The sequence below is a fragment of the Maylandia zebra genome, linkage group LG8 (assembly GCF_041146795.1).
Source record: "Maylandia zebra isolate NMK-2024a linkage group LG8, Mzebra_GT3a, whole genome shotgun sequence".
Taxonomy (NCBI): domain Eukaryota; kingdom Metazoa; phylum Chordata; class Actinopteri; order Cichliformes; family Cichlidae; genus Maylandia; species Maylandia zebra.
In genome coordinates this window covers 23,084,214-23,109,871 of record NC_135174.1, presented here as the reverse complement: position 1 = coordinate 23,109,871, position 25,658 = coordinate 23,084,214, and the positions used below count along the sequence as shown (strand labels likewise).

Below are 25,658 nucleotides of genomic sequence, written 5' to 3'. Positions count from 1 at the left end.
TATCGGTGCCAAACCGGTACTTTTGAAACGGTGCCGGTGCTTAAACGGTGCTCAAACCGGTGCTCAAACCAGTGCTTAAAGAATGGAGAACACAAAATTGGTCCTAAAACCTCTCATGTTCAGCTGTTTTTTTTTGTAAAAAGATAACAATGTTAGCCTTTTCTGCAGCTATAGGGCATATATGGTATCACTCTTGGCTGGAAGCAGTGCTTAAACAATGGAAAAAACACAAACTTTGTCCAAAAACCTCTCATGTTTAGCTGTTTTCCACTTTTTCTTTGGTCATTTTAGTCTTTTTGGCCAAGGTGAAGGGAGTATCTGCCATCAAACAAGAAGACAGCTGCATGTAACTACGACGGTGTTTGCTAGTTCACCTTACATGCATTAATTTAATAACGTGGTTAGCCTACTCAGCGTAAATTACACACGAACAACATTAAGCTACTCACGCAGAGAAGAACGGCTGCTGCTGTCATCATCATCCGTCATCATCAAAAAAAAAAGAAACAACGAAAATCAGCAAGCTGAGGAACCCATTTCAGTTGAAGTTGAGATGAAGGGTGTCTTGCAGCCTCTAAATAAACAGGTGGGATAACACATGCTGTTAAGTGATCAGGGATCACCACCTATGATGTGTCCTTGTCTGAGAAGAGAGAGTAATACGTAGCACTTAGCTAGCTTGCCTATAATAGTTTAGACATTTGTCAGACACAGGAGTGGAGACATTCGCTCTGGTGCTTTGTTCAATACAACCTAAAAGTGACCATACCATACTAGGTGTCCTCAGCACTACATTTCATTGAACATGGGAATCTCAGTCAAAGCCTTATTTCTGTGCCTGTGTCCGAATTCAAGCACTGCAAAGGAGGCATCACCCTGTGGCTCTCTTCAGCAATTCCACTTTACAAGCTGATTATTTTTACAGAGTAAATTAAGAAAAACCTTTTGCACAGATCCCTTATAAATGTGCAGTTTATATAAAAACTGAATCCATTTTCAAAGGCAGAGCCAGAAAAGGAATATCAGGAACATTAGTACATAAATTCATATACATGTATGTAAAAATATCTTTTAGTAGAGTTGAGTGTTTGCGTCACGCACCATGTGTCTTAGCCTTTGGAGTTGTAAGGCAAGTTTTTGGCCAGGCTGGTCTGTCAGCACACAGAGGGGAATGCTTTATGTTGAGGCCTCATCTCCATAGAGACACCTAGACAAGGTCACGGCCATTGTTTGTTTTTGTTTTCTGTTTTTGTTTTTTTCATTTCTGTTCCTCAAAATTACAGTCCAACATTTGTGAGAATAAAGGAAACGTTTTGGAAGAAGTTTACAAAAACTGTGGATTTTTCCTTGTTGCTTTTCAGTCAGCAGGTGAATTGTCTGCATCAAATACGTTCTTGCATTCATTAGTGGAACATCTGTACAGCTTAGCTTGTCTGTGCTTTCTGCACTGCATTTCATGGGTATGTGCAGGGATTCCCATGTACTTATATATCGGGTGTTCTAAAGAAAATTCTCAGGGACAGGTTTTGTCTCTCATGTTCATCTTTATCCTGAAGAGAGAGAATGTCAGCCAGAAGGCAAACAAAAATGTAACCTTTTACCTCCTGCTTCCTTTGTAAAGATCACGTCCTTTGAGACAATCAGCAGCATTCAGCTTGGTCCAAGCACAGGTCAACGTCATTACAGTATGCCCATTAACTGGCAAATTTTCTGCCTTTGTGAACTACGAAGCACGTAACCTCAAGTGCTCAGTATAGAGTTTCCGACATCCTCTACGCTGGCCTGTCAGTGAAAGAAGATTCAAATTGCCTTCGCATTAGAGACTGTACTGTAATTAGCCCGGTTTAAAAAAGCAGCACCCTAAGAAAACAGTGTAGTGTAGATTAGAAAAGGTTTGCACTGCAGAATACAAAAGTGCCAGCAAACAGAATGCTACATAGGACACTCAGTGACTGATAAAATTGGTCAGGTAGCCATCCTGACATTAATTCAAGATTCTTTATTGTCACTATGCAGTCACATAACAAGCTTCTGTGCAGTAGCTCTTAGCTGAAAACAAACAGTATTTAAAACACAAACACACAATAGGAAACTAGTAAGACTGCAGGATTAATTAAAAATGTGGAAAATGTGATTCTATATGTAGCATGCTTACAAGTCTCAGTGCCATGCAGAAGATATACTCAATAAATATGCCTAATTAACTTGCTCCCTTATTGTTTCTCCACCCTCTGTTAATGGAAATGTTCTCTCCAACAGCACATTTGCTAGCCTATTTCTAACAAAAACGGGAAAAAATGGCACACTTTGTCTAGGTGGAGTGTTTTTATGAGGCAGACTGTTTGAATAGCTTCACAGCTGCAAATAGCATACAGCGAAAGTGCTAGGCACAGGAACTGAACTTAAAATGGCAACAGTGGCACCACAGAGAGCAGAGGAAGCAGTTTGGGCCAGACGTGGAAAGTAGACCTACTTTTTTGTTTTTCTTCAAATGTGGGTTAATGTGTCAATCCAAATAGACAGCCTGTTCCAGAAAAGTGGATAATCTTTGCTTTCCTTAGTCTCACACCTGACCTCGAGTTAGCTTTCTCACTACACCCTCCTTTGGATCGTGCATGTTTGCGTGTGCTGTGAGTGATCCCTCTCAGTGCCCTCTCATCATGCGCTCTCTAAAGGCAGGGCCATAGATGTGCTCGCTTTAATAGGTGACAGGCAAGAATTTGTCCATTGTGGCAAAACTATTAGGTAAAAAAGCTTTTACACAATGGCTGAGATAACTCTAGCCAGAGCTGAAAAAGCAATAAATTTAAAATATCAGTTGTGGAAGAGTCAAATTTTTGAGTGGGAAGAGAAACAAGTATGCCAAAAAAGACTGAGGGAAATAAAAATAGGAAGAAAAGAGATTGTATTTGAGATGGACAGATTTTCAGCTAACCATTACAGGGTGTTTACAAAGAATTGCATGTCTGGGTATTAATGATCTAGTGGGAACCAGTCTCTATGGGGGCTTTTACCGTATTACTACAGTCATAACAACATGTTGTCTCTCTGGTGGGGCTCATCCATGAGACTGCCTTTCCCGAAAATTGCCTACATTGGACAATTAAAACAAGAATCAGAGGAAAATGTTCAATCATAGCACTGAGTCAGAGAATAGAAAACTTACCTTTTCTGCAAGGATGGTAATTATGAAAAGGTGATGTAGGTGAGTCATGTCTCCATTTATTGTGTAGCTTTAAGAGCTGCACAATAAATGTATTATATATAAGGATGGGTATCGTTTAGGTTTTATCCAATACCGGTGCCAAACCGGTACTTTTGAAATGGTGCCGGTGCTTAAACGGTGCTCGAACCAGTGCTTAAAGACTGGAGAACACAAACTTGGTCCAAAAACCTCTTATGTTCAGCTGTTTTTTTTTTTGTAAAAAGATAACAATGTTAGCCTTTTGTGCAGCTATGGGGCATATATGGTATCACTCTTTTGTGTTTGTGTTTTTTAAATAATGGAAAAAACACATACTTTGTCCAAAAACCTCTCATGTTTAGCTGTTTTTTTTGTAAAAAGATAACAATGTTAGCCTTTTCTGCAGCTATAGGGCATATATGGTATCACTCTTTTGTGTTTGTGTTTTTTAAATAATGGAAAAAACACAAACTTTGTCCAAAAACCTCTCATGTTTAGCTGTTTTCCACTTTTTCTTTGGTCATTTTAGCCTTTTTGGCCAGGGTGAAGGGAGTATCTGCCATCAAACAAGAGGACAGCTGCATGTAGCTATGATGATGTTTGCTAGTTCACCTTACATGCATTAATGTAATAACGTGGTTAGCCTACTTAACGTAAATTACACACGAACAACATTAAGCTACTCACGCAGAGAAGAATGGCCGCTGCTGCTGCCATCATCATCATCCGTCATCATTTCTGCTACACTGGCAGGGCTAGGGACCAGGAGTCTCCTCTTCAGGTTCTTGGGGGATGTTGCTAACTCCGGGACCGATAACAGGCACCACACCCGCAGAAGATGTGCTCGGTGTGAGGTCTCGCAGCAAGCTATCAAATACGGTGCATTTCTCGGCTTTTAAAAAAACACTATGCGTCACCAGGTTCGTCGTCAGATTTGAGGTGTTACCTCCTTTGCACAGTATCACCTTAAAGCACTTGTTGCAATGTGAGTGAAGTTGAGTTGCCCCCCCCACCTTATTCAAATCCAACAAAAGTGGTATCAAACGTTTGTGCTACCTTTGTGCTGGTTTGTGCTGCAAAAATGTTCTTTTGTGCCGCTATCATTTTAAAGATATTAATAAAAATTTCTAGAGGTCACCGGAGGTCAACCAGCCCCCCCATATTAATGGAATCAAACAAAATTGGTGTCAATCAGTTGTGCTATGTTTGTGCTGCTAAAATTGTAATTTGTGCTGCTTCTGTTTTAAATATATTAATGAAAATGTAAAGGTCTAAGGTCAACCAGCCCCCCCACATTACCCAAATCAAACAAAATTGATGTTAAACGTTTGTGCTACATTTGTGCTGGTTTGTGCTTCAAAATTTTTCGTGTGTGCCGCTATCATTTTAAAAATATTAATAATATTTTATTATTAATATAATAAAATATTCCAGACCAAAAAGCACCAAAATGTGCACTGCTTTTTGGTCTGGTTACTACTAGGGCTGGGTATCGTCACTGATTTCTAGAATCGATTCAATTCCGATTCACAAGGTCCCGAATCGATTCGATCCACGATTCGATTTAATTCGATTCGATTCGATTTAAATCTGGGAAATTTTGACAGTCAGAAATATTATAATTCAAATCAGTACATTTACATATTTTTGTATCAATAAAAAGGAAGCTGACACACGCAAGACTTTATCAAAGGTGTGAGCATCACAGCAGATGCCTTTGTGTCAAAGTAGCTGAAGATAAAAAACAGAAAAACATGAAGGTGATTTTCCTGGCCTGGGATTTTATAAAAATATTCTGCAGTACATCAAAAACGAAAGAAAACCATTAATCAACATATGAACATTACCTCTGAAGTTACAGCGGTTTTATTAGAGACACGGTTAAGCGTTTTGCATTTTGAATAATTTTAAAAAGTTTAAATTTGTTCAGTATTGAACAGCAGAAATGAGGTTTTCTTTTCGGAAGAATGTAAAAGGGAAAAAAACAGCGGCTGACAGCGCTGTAAACTACGGTAGACTGGTGCGTAACAAGCAAGCGAATAATGAAGAAAGGGAAACTGTTCTTGAAGTACAGAGAGAGAGAGGGGGGGGAGGGAGAGAGAGAGAGAGAGAGAGAGCTGTGCATCGCGGTGGAAGCAAAACAGTAAAAGTCAGAGTGAATTCATGACGATTTTATGTGAATCGTTTGGATCTTCTTTTGCTGCTGGTTCGGTCAATATTGTTTGGAGAGAGATCAAACTAACAGCTTTAGAATCGGCGCAAAAAGGGCGTAAACACAAAGCGCGGACCCGCCGAAACATCAGGATCAGCGAGCTGTCGGCTTTCAGCCCCAACCGTGAGAAAGGCGACATCTAACTGATTCTGATCCGCGGGTCGCACTGTGTGTTTAAGTCTATGTGCAGAATCCGTGTACCTGCTCTCATTTACTGTCTTAACTGTTTGGTGGTTCTTGAAATTTTGTGAGATGTCACCAAAGATTCTGGCATTTCAAGCAAAATAAATTTATATTAAAAAAATCGATTCAGGATTTAAATGAATCGATTTTACGTTATCCAAGCCAGAATCGATTTTAATCGATGAATCGATTATAAAAACCCACCCCTAGTTACTACCGTTTATGTCTGGACCGGTGCTGGTACCCATCCCTAATTATATATGATGAAAACATCATTTTTATCACCCCTAAACCATAAAAGCCTGAAGGGGTATAGTCGTCACCCAACTTTGCGAACTTGATTAATTGAGAGGGAGCTGACGTAGGAATTTCAAATTGATACCATAGAATCTACTGGGTGGATGATGACCACTGATAACGACCGGTATTTTTTCCTTTTAATTCAAATACAATGGATTTTTTAAAAACCCTTTCATTTGCATTGTTAAATTATTAAGTATTACCTAGGAACTCAACTGAAAACCCAATATAGAGTAAGCTAAAAAACTCTGGTTGATTTAGTACAGTTGTGCTTCCTGAGCTCACCCAGAAGCTTTTAACAATCTAATTTGCATACTGACATTTTTAAAGGATGTTCAATTTAGACAGTTTGTCAACTCCAAACTCCACTTTAGTTTTTTTTTTGTTTGTTTGTTTAATGAACTCAACACTTTCATGGGGCTGCTTACAGTTTTTCTTTTGCCTATACCTCTTTAGTACATTCAAGCTTTCAGTTAACTTCAAAAAAGAGAGTGGAGTGTATTTTTGAAACCTTGGAGAAAGTTGATTGTCTGCTATGCCTCCAAAAAGGACTTGGAAGAAGTAATGGTTTCTTTTGTGTTTTACACGGACAACATCTCCTTCTGTCATGTCATGATGGTAGCAAAATTCACTGAAAGGCTGAAAATAGCATGCTGTCGAGCACCATTTTGCTATTACTGTCATTATGTGTGAACATGGGTGTGAAGTTAACTCAGCTCTGTACTAAATGGACCCTTGCACAGCTTGCTGCTGCCTTCATCTGGAAGGATCCTCCAAAGGCCATTACTCACCAACATGTTTTTTCAGCTTTTATTCTATTATACTAGAAAGAAGGAGAGTCATCTTACTCCTGTGATAATTCCTTTTGATAATTGTAACAGTCATTACAATGAAACAAATGAGGAACAAATAACAAAGCAAATATACACACTTAAAAAAAATGAAGTTATTTTACAGTGTTTGTTTGTCCGGTCTGTTTATTATTAGAGGTTAATCTGCTATGGATGATCCACATCATCTTTGTCAAAAAGCAGAACATCAAAGGTGTAAATGGAAAAATGCTGGCATATTTATATCTGAAATCCTGGCACACAGAAGACTTTTACCATTTATAATATATATATATATATATATATATATATATATATATATATATATATATATATATATATAAGAAAGGAATGGAGAAATCTGTGTACAGGTCAGTTTTAATTTTTCTGATTTCAATTGGAATTGATTTTCATTCAAATGTTTCCTTTTTATCCTAAAGAAATAATCTTAAAGTTGACTCTTTAAGTTCTCCGACACATGATAAATGTGAAGCTAGATGTTAACCCATATCAACCTCGGAATTGTAGCTTGTTTCTGTGTAGTATGTGTTTGAGTCTGCGTCTGTGTGTTATTGCCTGGATAACTGGTGATTGCCCTAGTTTGTGTGTTATGCCAGACCTCCGGCCCTTGGCCTTGAGTTTACTTCTGGCCTTTAAAAAGCCACCAGCCTCTGGCACAGCGCTACTATGGGTTTCTGCCAGCTGGTGTACTCCTGGATGTTTGTTTGTGATGGTACCACGTTGTCATGTAATAGCTTTTCTGGTAATCAGCCTAATTACCTCTTGGCGTTGAGTTTACTCTTTTGTCATTGTCTTCTGTTGGCTTGCATGTTATCTCCCAAACATGACATTTTTAACACAAGAAACAAAATAAAAGTGGTTAATGGGTTGATTGTTTTATTTTAGAGTATAATTTATGACAGTGTGAAGATACTTGACATCTTCACACTGAATTGTGATCTGGATGTTTAGTGAATTGCTTTTTTGGATGACAGATTGCTGCATTGTTCTTTCAGTCCTTTTTAACAATCCGTGCCTGTGCTGTTTAATAATGCATCTGTGCTATATAAAAAAGAAATGATGGGAGTGATGAGTGAAGCGAGGAAAATTGGAAGTTTAAAAGGGACAAAATGAAGTAATTTCTCTCACCCAATTCTTCAGCTTAAAAGACGTCTTGCTGCATTGTGCAAGAGGCTGAAAGTACTATTGCGTGTATTATTGAACATCTCAGTCGGAATTACATCTGACTGTAATGATTTGGCCTTCGTTAGCCACGGCCAGACATCTTATATAACATCAAATAGAAGAGCAGACCTTGCTATCAGGCACACTGTATCAGGTATACTGTGATCCAGCACACACCTCCAATCATAGAGAGCCTCTGAAACGGGATATACAGTAGCATTGTTGGGGTGCAGAGGGCAGTGCCGAGGGTTTCTATCAGATAACCAGCTGCAATTGTGCCCGTTGGATTTTCCAAAGCTTTGGTTGCGTTGCTGACAGAGCAGCTTGAAAGGTTGCCTTGTAAAGGTCACAGCTTAGACCCGCTTGCATTCTTTTTCTGATCTCAGTCCTTTTATTCTTCTTCAGTATTCTTGACACAGCATGTAGATGGCATTGTTAAGCAAATCTACTGTTATGTGATTGTGCAGCCAGAAGATATTAGCAGGGACTACTGAAATACACACAGAGAGCAGAGTCGTCACACAGAGATTAATACATTTATTTCATATTCTGACGGGTACCTGTCCTTTAATAAATAAAGAGATGAATACCTGCATGACAATAAAAGGACTGCATTGTAGACCTAATGTGGCTGGCATTTCCTTTTTCTGCCAGTGGCTCAGTTGAAGTCAGCAGGGAGAGTCTTTAAACATATTAGCAGCTCTATTTTAGCAGACATTTCAACTGCACTTTTAATTTATCTGTCTCCTCTCTGGAGGGGAGAGGGAGGGGAAACTGAAGGACAAAGGAGGGGGGAACAACTAAGCTGTAGTGCCTCTTCACCTCACTGTACAATACCTTGTGCAATACTTTTTGTAAATAGTCAATGGTGCAATAGACCTCAATACTTGAAATGTGCAATTCACTTGTATTTTTATTTTTATTCCTATTTATTCTATTTATCCCCTTCGTATATTTTATTTATATTTGTCTCTGTATTTATATATGTATGTGTATGTGTGTGTGTATATATATATATATAATATTCTGTAACTGTAACTTCTGTCGGTGCTGTGCTTCTTGTCATAGTGGGAAAGTTCTTTCAGGGTGACCACAATCTATCACAAATACATCTTTTCAAAGCATGCATTACGAACTGTTCACATAATTTCCTTAGGGATTAATAAAAGATTCTGATTCTGATTAAGGGATGTTACCTCATCAACACTGAAGCCAATTCACTCTAATTCAGACAGCATCTTAACATTTTTGGTGTCAGTTCTTTAGATTTCTCATCTGTGCTATCTTTGGTTATTGCGTCAGTTGTTGCTGCTTCATTGATGTATAAGGTTTTTGTTAATTAACCTTAAAATATCTCACAACATTTCATCAGGTTTTCCTTAATTTTACCTGCTAGCAATGCACTACACCAAAGCCTGAAAATAATTATACGATTAGTACAAGACAGGAAAAGGGTTTTGCTTCTAGTGTAGTGTTTTCAGATTTTGCTTTGTTATTTTCTTAGTGACCCTAACCATTATCTAGGTGTAATGAAATAGTGCTTAGAAAACTGGTTGATCTCTAGACTTCTGACTTTTGTTTCCCGTCTTGGCAGCATTTTCCATTTGGCACATGATAGGGAGAAGCAACCAGGGCTGGCTCGCTAGTGAAACCGCACCACATCCAGGCTTTGAATTATAGATCTACGGTGGGGGCTAGCTGTGCTATAGTCAGCAGGATGGCCAACCAAGTCAATCCTGCTGGTGTAATGACCCCAACAGCAAGTCTTGTGGATCATCAATCACATCAGCCAAGAAAAGCACCAGGCAGCACTGCTCCATCTCACCACACTGTTTATTGCAGGTGTATAGATAATGCCATCATGCTAATTGGGTTCATGTCGCCTCATAAGCAAGCTGTTGTCGGACTTTGGCTGATCCTTGAGATACTATAAATATTTTATAGCCTCTTTTTTTCTTAGCCACCGTGTATAAATTCACGCTCTGACCATTTTCTTTTTGCCAGCCTCCGAGGTCAAGTTAAAATGAGTCACGCGCTGCATCCAAATGAAAAGTGGCTGTAGCATGTGATGTCCATTGTGACACCATGATTAAAACTGCTAAAAATGACACCATGCTTGTAGAGGCTGTCAACCAGGAAATTGCTTTCCTTTTCACTTTGTGCTTTTCTCAGGCGCATCGGGCTTCTAGCCCACTTGTGTCAAAATTGATGTCTCCTTCAGAGGTGCCCATGAATAAGTCAGCAGCCAGTGAAAAGGGGCGATTGGTCCTGGTAGAAATAACAACAAGAGCCAATTTAGAACTGAGTGGAAAGTCTTGTTTTGACGTCAAACATCTAAAATTGTGTCTTTCCGGATCTTTGAAAGATCATGGTTTGACCACTACCCATAAGTTTAACCATTTTGGTAGAGGTTTAGAAATCACACACTGGCTGCTGCAATTGGTTGTTATCATCAGAGTGCTAAGCCATTAATGGACGTGATGGCAAATTGACTGTTACTATACTATCACAGTTTTGGCCTGTCCTTTACTTTGATCGTTAACAGCAAACACATAGGCCCTTATAATGATCTATGTGCTCGCTGTATTGTAGCAGTTGTGTTTGGAGAATGGTTGCTGTGCAGCTGTTCACTGACTCACAGCTTCGCCTCAAGTAAGCTCAACTCAAGAGAGATGAGTTTGATTAACTATTTTAAGGCTCATTTTGCCATTTTAACAGTTTCATCAATTCATCTTAACATTTGCCAAATGTGCTCATGGTGGCAAAATGTGATTAATCGGTTCTTGTGGGGAAATAAATTTGTATAGGTGAATTTCTTTGTGCTCAAACATACTGTGTTTCATAAGTGCGTTAAAACTCTGTCTTTTTCATCTTATACACATCAACATGCTTCTTTCGCTTTGAGTGTTTGAGTACGTTTCCATGTAACTGTGAGCAAAAACCAGAAAGAGGGAGGATGTGTATAAAGCTAATGTCAAGAACACTACGTTTCTAAGCGTTTCTTAACCTGTTCTGTACGCTAGACGTCAGTGCTCAAGGGCTAATACTGACCTGTACCTAACCTCAGACACTTCTCAGAAGCCTCTTAATTAAATACAGAGAACAACCTACGGTAAAGGCCGTCTGTGTCGAGAACTTCTAAACCCAGGAAGGTTAGGCACATGTCCAGACATCCTGTCTTATGTTGCCACACAGTGTACTGACACTAGAGCCAGCACCTTAAAGTCTTATCAGGAGACTTAAGAAAATTAATAGTATAGAATCTTTCCAAGCAGCAGATGCTGTGTGTGGATGTTCATGGGTGGAGCTGTGGGAAGGTAGCCTGTACTGTAACTCAAGAAACACAGATGACAGATGGGACTATATGTGTTATCAACACCCTTGGTCCCTAATGATTTCCCAAGCGCATACACAGAAACAGAACTGTGCATGAAAGCATGCATTTGATACTTGCTATTATGTAACAGCACTGCTGTGTGCTCATCAGCTTTTTCAAGCAACAAAATTACACAAGCATATATACAAGTTAATATATGCCTTGCATATATAAACAAGCTATGTCGCTTTTCAACATAAAACCAACTAACTTCAAAAAGGAAACATTTTACTCCATTATAGTTTTTGTTTACATTTGAACTGGTACTTTTTAGCCCCCACCTCCAAAAAGTCTTTCCAGGGGTGCAGAAAATGTGAAAACACTCGTTTTATGCATTTGTTGTGTACAAGAACAACAAAAACTATTTATAGCAAAGTGATCATTTCTGCTGCTTCTTTTAAAGATTGTTTTTCTCCTCAGTGTTGCCAAATGCTCACTCATAAAGGATCACTTTACTGTTGCAAATCTATGTTTAATGTTGTGCTCTTTTTCTTACAAGAATAAGTGTTTTCAGATGATGATAAATAAATAAAACTGAATTGAACTAAATTTTTTATTTTCCCTCACTCCCTTCTCTGTTGTGGCAGGTGTAGTTCAGATCATAGAAAGATGACTGAAAGAGGAATTGTGGTTGACAACATCTATCTAGAGTTAAAGTTACATTTTACCATGGTCACAATAGGTTAATGCCAGAAAGGGTCACTATTGTTTGCCTGACTGTCTATCCCGGGCTTTCCTGCCTACACCTCTTGTCACCGCTGGGACTAGCGGTTTCTCTTAAGAGGTGGGCAAAAACACTCCCTCACTTGGGTGTAACTACAACTGGCATGGCCTCTTTTGCTCCTGACCACTTTGATACATTTATTTTATTATTAGATGTTCAATTACACACTTTTTGTGTCTTTGCTGCTCTTTGCCAGAATAATTCTTCTGACTACACTCACATTGTCTGTGAAGGTCATCACATTGACTGAGACTAAGTGGCTTAAGAGCACCCAAGAGAAGTACTACGTTGTTCACAGTATCTTTTCTATGAAATGCGATCAGAGCTTGTACGTCATGGTATCTGGGTGCTACAGGAGACGGAGGAAGTTAGGGAAAGAGGAAGAATGGGCATCAGTTGTTGGACATGTTATCTTTGTGTCGAAAGGACATTGGGGCATTCACGTGTATGCCATAGAAAAAATACTAACTGAAAAAGTAACGATATAAATTCAAAGAACAAATAGTTGTATGCCTTCGATGTTTACTCTCTTTTTCTTAATACTTTACTCTTCTCTTTGTCCCCCCTCTTTTCTGATTGCAACCTGCGTACGCCTGCCATGCTCCCCGCCTTCATCTGTTGTTCCCAGTTTATTAAAAGTGGAAACCCCCCCCCCCACGCTCTCTTGAATTTCAATTGAGAGGCTTCAAAGTGAGCGGTTCAGTGGTTGGTGGGGTTGGAAGAGTGGGGGGGGGTCATCAAACATGCCGGGTGCTTCAGGCCTCAGAGGACTCTCAAGGCCCACTGCTGAAAGGAGCTGGTCAGCTGACAAACCCCTAGCCCCCCCATAGTCATATCTAAGATAAACTTAAGTGCTCTCTGTTTTTATTAATTTTTCTCCCAGGTCAGTTGCACGAGATTCAAACCTACAATACTGTGAGAAAACTAATTTTCCTTCAGCTGTGTACAATCACACCAAGTCAGTTGGAACCACTCTGAGCCCGAGATTTGTCATCCTTATTGTAATATATTTTTCCTGATGTCGTGATGTTCTGTTTCTGCATTGTTTCTGAAATATTCTTTTTCAGAGATGTGATTTACTAGTGATAATGGACTAGTTTTGTGAAACCGAACAATTAGAAGAATGTGACATTTCAGTGCTTATTCACATTCAGTGTAATATCTGCCACCGTGGCTGTCACATGTACAAAAGCATATTTTTAACACCAATGTTTCCAATTTTCTCCCTAAAAAAACTGAAGTTTGTCTCTTTACTGCATGACTGTCTTTGCCATGTGAGCTGCTTTTTGTTCTATGACCATGATTCAGACAGATGGCCTGAGTGGATTCCCATTTCCATAAATGCATATTCTACATACAAGCTGTGAAATGAGTGTAGAGGGGACTGTATTTGTCACAAGAAGTGGCTTTCATTTCCTGGAGGAAATAGCTTCCGCCGGCATTGTCATTTTTCACATGCAATTTCTTACCATTAACTTTAATAATATATAGGTGGAAGAAGTTATACTAACTAAAGTTTTTACTTTTAACATTTAGGCTCAAAGGTGCACAAAAGTGAAGTTGCACAATTGCTTTTTTTTGTACATCTTTAATTTGGATCTGAATATATTAAAATACCATCTGTGGTAAAACCGTAGTATGTTTGCCCCTGTGACCACATTAACAGATTATGGAGAATCCCCAGTAATTAGTGTGTGCGTATGTATGTGTATATGTCTATACACATATAATTTAGTGCTAATTACATGCACCTTTAATTCAAGAAAATACAGAAATGCTGTTACAAATTGGTGTAAGTTGATACTACTACACAGAACATTCCTCTTCACTGTCACAAACAGTCAATTCAGTCATTTAACACCAACAGCTGTTTTAGCAAATGTGGAAACTATAAAGGTTGGCGAGATGGTGAACTGGAACCTTTAAAATAGTCACAAAAGGTAATTGAATGCTAAAACCTACTAGAAGACATAAATGTAGTAAAATAAATCCAAATGGACACACTTGGAGCATGGTGTTTTATGATCATTAAGTAGGTACTGGAGCTCATCTCATTGGCCTGAAGGGGGACATCAAGCAAATGGCTATCTCGTTTTTCCAGATGTACAGCACAGTAAGGGGCTCAACAGAAACTTGCATCTGCAGTGATCTGCCACAAAGAGACATATCTTTATTTTGTGTTAGCTAGTCCTGGAAACTGAGCGGTCGTTTATATTTGTTTTCCTGCACTTATGAGATATTGTAATGATTAGTGAACAGTCATCCATCTAATCCCAGCAGAAATACGCTTCAGTAGCCTTTCAGCTGACCTTCTTGTCATTTATCTTTGCCACACTTTCAAGCTGGACCTAATGTCACTGAATAGAGAGCCCATTTGCTCATTAGCACATCTTTCCACTGTTATTAAAAGTAAACCATACTGTCTACACAACAAACACATTACTAAGTTCAATGGCCTCGCTGATGTCAATAGTGTTTAGCCCCTTGCCTGCAAAGGCCTGTCTTATTTTCCTGTATCTTAACCATTTTCTTCATCATTAGATGGTGGTTCTGATGGACCCCATGGAGGACCCAGACGACATCTTGCGTGCCAATCGCTCGAGGGAGAAGACTTACATGTTTGATGTAGCATTTGACTTCTCCGCTAGTCAGGTTTGTCAGGAGTTAAAGAAAAAACGAAAATAATGCAAATCTCGCACTGTATTCATATTGATGTGTAGCTGTTTATGTATGGCCTGAACCCTTTCTTCTCCCTATACAGGAGGAAGTGTACCGGGCAACAACAAAAGGCCTAATTGAGGGCCTTATATCAGGCTACAATGCCACTGTGTTTGCCTATGGACCCACAGGTTTGTTTTGTGCGAGTGTATGTGCATTGAACAAGAACCAAATATATTTCTTAGTACTCAGTCTCAGTGCTCATAGGTGTATCATACACTAATTACATGTGCAACCCTCCTGACCTGTTGTCAGCCTGAGCCAGAGAGCTATTCAGCAAGCTCTTGGGAAAAGGTAGACATCTTATTAACACCTGTTTCACTTTTGATTTTAGCAAAGGCCTGATTAGAAAATGAGTCATGCTCTGCATCCCACATTTCCAGCGGGTAGTCACAGGCTGTCAAAGACTAGTAGAGAGCCATTGCTCCATCAAGTTTCCCACCTTTCTCTTGCTTTCATTTTTTGCCTTCTGCCTGGCCATTTCTCGCACACAAGCTCTACTCTTGGCCTCCTCTTGTGGAAAGTAAGCACAGAGGTTGTAGCCACTCATGTGTATGCATGTTGTTTCCTCCTTGAAACTACAAAGTTAACAGGTTAGGAGCAAATGATTGGCATTTATTTATACTTTAAAATGTTTTTTCACAAATTCACCTCTGTAGCTAATTTTGTCCGTCACTGGGTGCTCACTACGTGGTTAAGACTGGGTCTATGAGAGGCATTATATTTTGTTTTCAGGTTGTGGAAAGACATACACCATGTTAGGAACTGACAAGGAGCCAGGCATCTATGTTCGAACTCTGAATGACCTGTTCCGTGCCATTGAGGAGACCAGTGATGACATGCTGTACAGTGTGTCCATGTCCTATCTGGAAGTAAGGATTTTCATTTTTAAAAGAATTTCTCTCTAGACCTGTATTCTTATCACGAACTCTCAAGTAATGACACATCTAATTGCTCTGCAGTGAGACCCTAAATGTTAGATCCATCACTCTGATTGCTCACTCAGTAATTACCACTAATTTCTTGAGGTATGAACATTAGATATCCATCGCTGGTTCTGTCTACTGTTCAAACGGGATTTTGTTTTTTGGTTTTGTCTTTTTTATTTGGGGGGGGGGGGGGGGGGGGGGGGGACTTCACACTGTTCTTGTAACATTTGATGTTGTTAATTAATGCCCGTAGTAGGCAGATACAGCTATCGCTTTACTTTTTTCTGGCATCCATGTCACATCTGAAGTGAGCTGGGCATCCTTATCTGCAGCCCAGTAGAGAGAGAGAGAGAGAGAATAAGATTGTTAGATACATTTTTATATTATGCAATGGAACTTATAATATATGCACATATATGCAGTATAGATATACAAAACATTTCAAATGAGGTGACCTCTGGAAGTGATACAAGCAGTCACCCATCAGCACCTGGACTAAGCAAGTTTCCAGATCCACCTGATGTAGGATTTTTAAGACTGATAGCAATATTTGAAGATTTAAAACTTCAATGTATGAGCTGATATTTTTTGTTTTTGTCAAACACATGAAACTTAAATGAATTTCCTGAACCTGTGATGTGCATAGAAATTTATGAATCCTTGCTAAGATAGTTTGTGAACTGCATTGTCATATTATCTTGTTTTTTTTGTTTTTTTTGTCACAACAGCTTAGGAATAACTTATTTAAGTTCTGGCCGACTCTCTTCAGATCAATTAATTGTTGTGTTTCTGGCGAAAGGTGTCGCCTACAGGGAAGTTTCAAAGTACCCTTTGCTCGACAAATTATACAGCGTGAACACTCAGGATTGAAGAGTGTTTTGACTTTTTAACATTTTCATTTATCTGTTGTTATAAAAGCTGATTCTGATATTTCAGTAAATGTAAATGTATCAGCCCCAGGGATATGAGTCCCACCATTATAATGGTCAAGCTCTATCTAACACCTCAGCTTGGTACCGCTCACCACTCCGATTTTCGTCAAGAGGAATCAGATCTGTGATAGTACTCTCATGGATATGCGAGGCTGCAGGAACAGCTTTGGACACTCATGTCAGCATCCAGCATGCCAGTAGCTCAGCCTTAGCCAATTTCAGTCAGTCACGGCATGGTGGCACTGATGACAGTGTTGTGTGTACACTGTTCTTTTGTGTTTGGAGAGCATTGGCTTGAAAATACAATAAACTGATTGATTCTGGACTGTACAAGAGAGTTCATTTGTGTTCAGTAAACACATCAATCCTGCCACTGACTGAAACCAGTTGATCACAACTGAAAACTACTGACAGAATATGTTTGTGTCACAACGGGACTGAACGGACTCACGCGCAGGCTCTAGGTCTTGAAAGCACAGGAGTCTTTATTACAATACACCAGGTGATCTATTTACAAAGGTGAGGGGAAAGCCGGGCTCCGGGGGTCCACACACGAACGGGAAAGACGCTGAAAGTCACACACACACACACTCCGTCCACTCCTTACATACCTCTTCACACTCCAATCACTCAGGTAACACAGGGGTTGGTCCAGGGAATCTGTACACAGAGACACGAAGTGATTATAAAGGCAAATCGCTGAGAAAACACTCTCGAGGTAACTGCGCTGGGGTTACACTGACGAGGGTCGGCAACGGTCCAGCAACGAGAAACACAGGGTTTAAATACACTGGGAAGTAACGAGGGGAATGAGACACAGAAGGTGGGCACAACTGGGAGAATAATCAGGACTGACGAGACAAGCAAAGCAGGATGCATTCACATAAGACATGGACCTTCAAAGTAAAACAGGAAGTATGACACAGAGACGCGAACTTGACACGGTGGAGACAGCAACTAAGAAACGCAGAGACATAAACCATAAGGCAGAGGACTCTAAGACCCGAAAGACACAGAGGGAAACACAAACATGCAGACACAGACTTACACAGAACAGAGGGGACACAGAGAAACATGAAGGGCAAGGGATCGAACTTAGAAACCATAGAATACCTCACACAAGTACAATAATACAAAAATCGCAAAGAACTAAACATGCTGGGTCAGGAGACCCAGAACCCTGGCAGTTGGGTATCTAAAAGATTAAAATGTTGTACTAACAGAAAATGCAGTCATGACTTAAAGCTTGCATTGCCTATTTGTTTTTGTGTTTTGTTTGGGGGGGTTTCGACTAGTATATGTTACTGGCCTGTATGTTTTGCATCTTCAAATGATTCTTATTGTTGGAAATGTGGCTTTTTGTAACAACATCAAATGCACTGAAGGGCTGAGAAATCTCTGAAATGTTCAAAAACTATTTTCTCCCATTTACTGTGTTATCTTTCTTTATTTATAAAGTTTAGGATCATCCAGAAAATGTTCATGAAAACTCAAACTTAATCACATGATTTGCAGTGTGAATAGAAATTATAATTGGCATTCAGTTTAGGTCATCTGGACACATGAACTGACTTGGTTGATGGGCACTTAAAAAGGGATGTGGTGGCTGTTCTGTTCACCGAACGTGCAGAGAAAATAAAAGCAAACTGTTTCTTTTCTAAATAGTTTTTGCAGAGGAAGTTGTAGTTTGGGTCTTTTTATTTATTCTTCTGTTCACAAATTGTTTTGGGGTTAGTTTGTTTTTTCACCCAAAGAGAGCTCATTTTGATCAGCTTGTCTCTGCAGGGTTTTTTAATCTTCTTATGCTCAGTGTGTAGGTTTTATTTTTCATTTTATTTTATTTTCATATTGCCTAGTCTCAGATATGCAGCATCATTTTTAAGACTCAGATATTTCTTCCAGGAGTCGCCTCTTCACTGTTAGCGTGTTTTGTGGGCATCTTTTAATGGCGGTGGCGCCAGTGTCCGGCAGCCTCGCCTCTGTCAGTGCGCCCCAGGGTGGCTGTGGCTACAGTGTAGCTTGCCATCACCAGTGTGTGAATGTGTGTGTGAATGGGTGGATGACTGGATATGTAAAGCGCTTTGGGGTCCTTAGGGACTAGTAAAGCGCTATATAAATACAGGCCATTTACCATTTTTACCATTTAATGAATCTGCTGATTGAGGACCTGTGAGGCGCCTGTTTGTCAAACTAAAAACTGGAAACTCCCAGCTCTCTTTCTGTGTTGGTTAGATTTAGTCTGTGTTGTTATCTCACTGGAGTAATACCCACCATTGCATTTAGTTTTTGTGGCAGTTTTTCCACATAAATTTGTCTCTATTTCTTAAAAGTTTGAGTTTTACTGTTTTTTGGGGGACAATTTTAGACTGTAATAACATACAAATGCTGAAGCCTGAGTCGCTCAACTAGTACAATGTTTAGAGGTTGTTTAGTTTTCAGCTGTGCTAACTTATTTGATTCATAAAAAATTATTTTTTAACCTCATAAACTCGCATTAGTTTTGAACAGTTTTGCACTAGAGCGCAGGTTTGATGGTTTCCTGAAAATGGGCTTGGGTATGCCTATGTAGATATTCTATTAAAATTCAATTAAATGTTATTAAAAAACAAATATGCGTTTGCTTCTGAGTGAACGAAAGTTACTGAGCGATTATATTTTAATAACAGTGTCGACGTCTGACTAATTATTTATCCTGTGGCAATACCAAACATACAAAATGTGCTTTTGTGATGCTGATTACCTCCTAATTAGCTTTTGAGTTTAACTACATTTAGGTGAAGTACTGATGCAAACAATTAAATAATTTATTTGAACTTTGGAATGAAGTTTTTTAAGTGATTTTCCTGTGTTGGGGCTATTAGTTCAAGTTTGTTTTTTAAGTTAGACTGAATTGTGATTTGAATACATTACAAGGGAATTATAGTACAGTCGACCTCCGGTATTTACAGGGGGTAGGGACCACAAGCTCCCGTGAATAGCTGAAATGCTCAAATACTTGGGACCCCCTCTTAAAATGCTGATATATTTCAGCTTCCCAAGCTGCATTTTCTTTCCCGGGAGCTTTGTGTTTGGAATTTCGACATTTTATTGATATTTTGCTGTGTTTACATTAATATGAATATTTGAAAATTAGTAAATCATTTTTCTATCATAAAAATTTACTTAGTCACAAAAATAAAATTAAAATGATTAGCAAATATTTTAGAAATGCCCTACGAAGAAAATCTGCGAATACTGAACTGCGAATAGGCGGGGGTCGATTGAAGAGACCATTGCTCAGTCCATGCCATCCTTGTCTCTTGTCATCATTACTTCAGCACATTGCTATAAATTGACAACAGTAACTGGAAACTATTCTTGGGTACTGGATTTACATGTGCCTTTATATAGAAAGGTTCAGTACTTTTAGGTGTTTCTTACCTTTGCTTTTCTCAGTGGATGATGAACCACAGATAAAACCACAGGCTGAGGATGGCGGTTTCACTGTTGGCTGTGTTCCACACCTCATTATTGACAAGCAGGTACAGCTCACTCTGTGTGTTCAGCAACAAAAGCCTTAATAGCCCTGGGTACAATAGAGCTGGTTCACTTGACTCTGACAGAAGAAACTTATCCTGGCTGGTGTGAATTAGTATAGCTACAGGCTTCAAGAGGTCGTTTAGGCTTTTCCTCACTTTGAAAATACAAAAACAATATAGCCTTACAGTAAGGCAAGGCAAGGCAAGGCAAGGCAAGTTTATTTGTATAGCACAATTCAACAACAAGGTGATCATTCAAGAGATCTAATTACAATTTTCACCACGTCATTTAGCAAGATATTTGAATGTTTTTGTTGGTTTGGGTTTTTTCTGTTTTAATTAAACATGAAAAGAATCTTTGAAAGTAACTGTGTAAAGTAACTGTGTCATTGAGGTTATTTTTATGATTTTAAGTGAACAATTTATCTGTTATAGTTTTGCAACAAGATCTGCAAAAGATGGCAGTACAAAAATACAAATAAATGTGTCAGATTTATTCAGAAATGTTCAGGCTGTCAGGAAACAAAAGAAATTTGGAGAAGAAAACAAAAAGGAAAAGCTCCAGGCAAAAGAAAACAAAATGAGGAATACAAACAGAGAGATGAAAAATGAAAAGAGCACAATAGACGTACTTGTTGGATACAAATCTAACCTCTCAGAGTGGGCTTTGCATCTGACATCAAAATGACATTTTGTGTTTTCAGTGCCAGACTCTATCATTATGTTCAGTGACTGACAATGTTATTGAAGCCTAGCTTTTAGTAGCGCTCTGGGTGGGTGGAAGTTAAAATGTTCCTATTAGGAAGCCTAGTCGCTGAGTCTGGATGCTCTCTGACCTGTATTGAACTCATCGGGATGAATCCTGAAACAAGTGTGTGTGTGACATGTGTGTTTGCTGTTTCCAGGGAGCAATCTGTTACCGCTGCTGCCTCACCACAAAGAGTTTAAACGCCATTTTATAGCCTTACTGGGCGAAGTGCACACATCTGTTCCTTTCCTTGTTCCGATCACAATCTCTTTCACATGTGCAATCTCTTAAACATGTGCACAGAGCACATAAATATAGCCTGTACTGATAAAAGGACACCTTCAGCCATTCTGTACCATTCACATGCACACAGCAGTCCTCCTTTTTTGTTCATGTTTATTCTGGTTTGTGGGTTTTGGCAGATTTAGAAACCTTAATGGAAAGAGAAACCTTTTTAGCTACATTAGTGAGCCTCTAAGGATGGCAAACTCTGCAAGCTGGTTTCTGGCAGCTGCTTTTGTCCAAATAACTAACTACTATTTTGTCCATCTGAAGGTTCAGAATATAAAGCCAGTTCTCTTACGAAATGGGTTTCTTTCTGAATGATGTCTGATTTCCAAAAGCCTTTTCAGTTTACTTGGCACCATGTTAGTATTAGACTTTTCCAGACATGTTACTTACTCGGATTGAAAGCTGTTGTAGGTCACCAGAGGTCACCAGAACTAATATTTAGGATACCTTTGATGAAGACAGGTGGACACTGTTGGACATGGAAGTACTTTGTGCTGTTATCCTAAAGTAACTGGCAACAGCGTAACGTTTTAATCGAGACGTTTGTGTTGAAGTACATGTAATAATCACTTTGTTTTGGTGTTAAATTGCGTATCAAGAATCATTAATTCAGCTGGTAGTCTCACTAGCAATTACATTTCTAATATCATGACAGCATTAGGCTGATTGTTGGTATTTATTTAAGTAGATTTTGCGATAGTTTGCACTGACAGTTGTTTTTGTATCCTCTTTGCTAGCTTTGATGTATTACACTGTAATATTTCTGACTATCCAGCAATCTTTAATCATTCCATTATTTTCTTTTAAAGCCATCATCTTGTCAAGTGTTAAATTTATTCAACACTTTGTATTGTGAACGTATATCTTAGCTGTGTCTTGTGCTAACAGTGATTCTAGCACGTTTACCATGAGTGTATTTTAACCTTTAGCTCAAAGTACCACTATGATTCAGTAGAACCTCTCAGAGCTGCTGTACACTCGGGCTTGTTTAAACATCACCAGCAATCATAGTGTACCAATGGAGAAAATAACGGAACAACCACCCAGCTGTCAGTGGCAGTAAAAGCATCCTCTTGTTAGCGTTTGTGGGTTTGTCTGCTCGACAAATAAAAAGCATCTTTAACATTTCCAACCCACTGGCAGATTGTCGTCCAGTGGTCACTTTCCAGGATGTAACTTCCTACACTGGGTTTTTATGTGGCTGTGGGCCTTCACGCTCACGCCATTACTGTCAGTTCAGAGAAGTCACTTCAATTCTGCTTTCATGAAAAAGCGCACTGACGTTAATTTGATGACAGCTTGCCACCCAACAAGTAGAGGTTATTTAATGACAAGTTGCTGAAAATGTAGCACTTGATGTTTTTGTACCAGGTTTCAGTCTATGCAGGAGGCCTGAAAGGCTGAATGAAGCCTTTTCCATGGATGTAAGCATTTTCGCAGTTAATGTGTGTCTGTAACCTAGCTTTATGATCTTTATTACAGGTCCGTTCATATTTATACATATATTCTGTTTGTTATTAGATCTACAATGAGATGATCCGTGACCTGCTGAATCCATCCTCAGGCTTCTTAGACCTAAGAGAAGATTCTAAGGGAGTTATTCAGGTTGCTGGAATCACAGAGGTGTCCACCATCAATGCTCAAGAGGTGAGTCAGTTTACCTTTCCAAGCACTACATGACCCATTTATTTCAATCAAAACACTCAGAAATTACAAAGACCAGAAATAACTCACACCTGTGTTTTTCTAGATCATGGAGCTCCTCATGAAGGGCAACAAACAGCGCACCCAGGAGCCAACAGCCGCCAATCAGACGTCATCTCGCTCCCACGCTGTGCTACAAGTAGCTGTCAAACAGCAGAGCCGCTGTCGTGACGTTCTGCAGGAGGTCCGCTTTGCACGCCTCTTCATGATTGACCTCGCCGGCTCCGAACGAGCAGCACAGGTGTGTGTACATATATATATTTATATATGTATATATTTATTCAGAGGGAGTGAGTGTGGGTGAAGCTACTTTTATCAAGTGCTTACCCACCGAAGTCAAGATTCAAGGCTGTGGCTAATGTGATGTGTCTGTATACAGTACAAGGGTTTGCTCCATGAATCGTGTCTCCATGGGCAACAATGAATGATTTCTTCAGAGGATAGACGTTATCATAAATCTTAGGAGACTTATAAAAAATATAATATAATCAGAGTCCCTTGATCCAGTAGGATATGTCCACCAGTGGCCACCAGCTTTTGTTTTTTCATTTTAACATATATTTGTGACACGATACCTGCAACCTCTACCTAAGTAGAGTCAAAAACAGTTCATAGTGGACTTAAATTTGACAGGTGGTCAGAAACATGAATCCCGTAACTGTGTTAATGGTATCACAACTCATTTCTTTTCATAAATGAAATCTGATGTCTGCACTTTTTTTCTTTTTTTAGACAACACTGTTTTGTTTTCCAGGAATTTATGAAAAGTGTTCTAGATATTTCTACAGAAAACTAACACAAAATAAAGACTTGGAAGATGACATATTAAAGCACATTCTTCACAGAGAAAATAAGAATGACAGATATAAAAGCGAAGAGCAGTACATGGAATTTCTTTTTAGTATTGTCACACTGATATTTATCAGTACAGCGATGAAGAGAATCTGCGAGCCAGTTCATTTTCTGGGTTCTATTATCGCCTTGACCTTTTCTTTGCAAGCGGTTAAGTGAGAAAAACTCAAGTATTTGTTCAGTTGTTTTTTTCTTTTTGGCAGTTGTTCAGGTTGAGACTGCGTTATTCCTTCATTTGAATAGCTTGTCACTGATGCTCATTTTACCACAGGCTTGTTGTTCTTCACCATGAGATAATCATGCGGTCAGGCTGTGAGAGCACTTATTTGTCATGGAGACTATTTGAATGATTCAAAGGCATAATATTGATGAGTTGCGCATTACAAGGCTGAGCATACCTCACAGGTGTTAGTCACATGAAGCTGCAAAGAACATTTTCTCTCCCTGTAAACAAGAGGCATCCATGTAGTTAGCAAAAGGTGAGGTTGTGTTATTTTAGTACTAGATGGACCAAGCATTGGAGCTAATGCCATCTATTGGTCAGGAGTGGAAACATGTCAACTACACCACCGAAAGAAACAGCCAACAATAGCTTACTAATGTTGACACTCCCCTGGTGTCCGGGGGCTGTAAAGCCTGTGAAAACATAGCTCAAATATCACCATCATTAATGAATCCTCTATTTAGTATAACTTATTAATTTAAAAGGTTTAAACTGTGTTAATCTGTTGATACTTATTCAGTTTTTTTGTCAGTGCCACCCAAAAGTAAGTGTTATCATAATATTACTGTTATTATTATATTATTATTATTATTATTATTATTATTATTATTATTATTATTATTATTATTATTATTATTATATTACTTAAATCACCTTCAGAGCAGTAAAAGAAACGGGGGAATATTTTCCTTTTTTAAAAGCATATTTGAAGTTTTCTCATTACTCATCCATTTTTATTTTATTTTATCAGACTCAAAATAGAGGTCAGCGTTTGAAGGAAGGGGCCCACATCAACCGCTCCCTCCTGGCTTTGGGCAACTGCATTAACGCCCTGAGTGACAAAAATGGTAACAAGTATGTCAACTATCGAGACAGCAAGTTGACTCGTCTCCTGAAGGTACAGTCCTCTAAAGGTTTATATGGGACCATCTGTGTTGATGATTTAGATGTTTTTTGTGTGTGTATTTATATTTATCATTCTTTTTTTAAACAAAAGGACTCCTTGGGCGGAAACAGCCGAACGGTCATGATAGCCCATATTAGCCCTGCCTCTGTAGCTTTTGAGGAGTCTCGTAACACGCTGACATATGCAGACCGTGCCAAAAGTATTCGAACACGGGTGAGCTGAGTAATATTTTATGTCTCAGTGTTGCTTCACTCTAGCAGAAGTTAAATAAATTAATGTAGCTTCAACTCAACTTTCTGCAGTTAGAAATCCAACTTCTATTGTATAATTCATATATCCAAAGTATATCTCAAGTATTCTTTGTCATCTTTGTCCTTTAGGTGAAGAAGAACATGATAAATGTGTCATACCACATTGCTCAGTACACCAATATCATCTCAGACCTGCGCTGCGAGATCGAGAGGTTGAAAAAGAAGATTGCCGAACAGGCGAGTCGACAGCTCAATTCTGACCGAGCTGACATCCGCAATGTTCAGGGTAAGGTCTCGCACTCACAGCTGACTTTAATATTTGAAAAATACCTGCTTTTTGAGCTCTTTGAGTCTAATCTCCATCCCTTCCCTTGTAGCAGAGGTCCAGGCCCACTCCAGCCAGCAGAGTCGAGAGGAGATGGATCTGTTGAGGGAGCAGCTTCTGGATGCCTTCCGCCAACAGATGCAGATCAGGAAGAGCCTGATGGAGCTGGAAAACAACAACATGGAGATCCAGATTGCCACCTCTAACAATCTTTTAACTATTACAGAGTCAGTTTCAAGCCTTTTTGTCATGTTTCTCCCTTCTTT

The 25,658-nt window shown here is 39.1% G+C and overlaps 1 protein-coding gene across 2 annotated transcripts in view; it reads left to right on the top strand.

The window, feature by feature from the left end:
• kif19 (kinesin family member 19) overlaps positions 1–25,658 on the top strand; it is a 48,452-nt gene that overhangs the window by 6,381 nt on the left and 16,413 nt on the right. The window contains exons 4-12 of one of the 2 annotated variants that reach the window (XM_004556686.3): positions 14,536–14,646; positions 14,756–14,843; positions 15,448–15,584; positions 22,652–22,777; positions 22,881–23,075; positions 24,661–24,807; positions 24,907–25,029; positions 25,197–25,353; positions 25,445–25,619. In XM_004556686.3, the coding sequence (XP_004556743.1) occupies positions 14,536–14,646; positions 14,756–14,843; positions 15,448–15,584; positions 22,652–22,777; positions 22,881–23,075; positions 24,661–24,807; positions 24,907–25,029; positions 25,197–25,353; positions 25,445–25,619 (1,259 nt within the window). The remainder of the gene's footprint in view (positions 1–14,535; positions 14,647–14,755; positions 14,844–15,447; positions 15,585–22,651; positions 22,778–22,880; positions 23,076–24,660; positions 24,808–24,906; positions 25,030–25,196; positions 25,354–25,444; positions 25,620–25,658) is intronic. The other variant, XM_014408587.3, reaches the window with a different exon arrangement.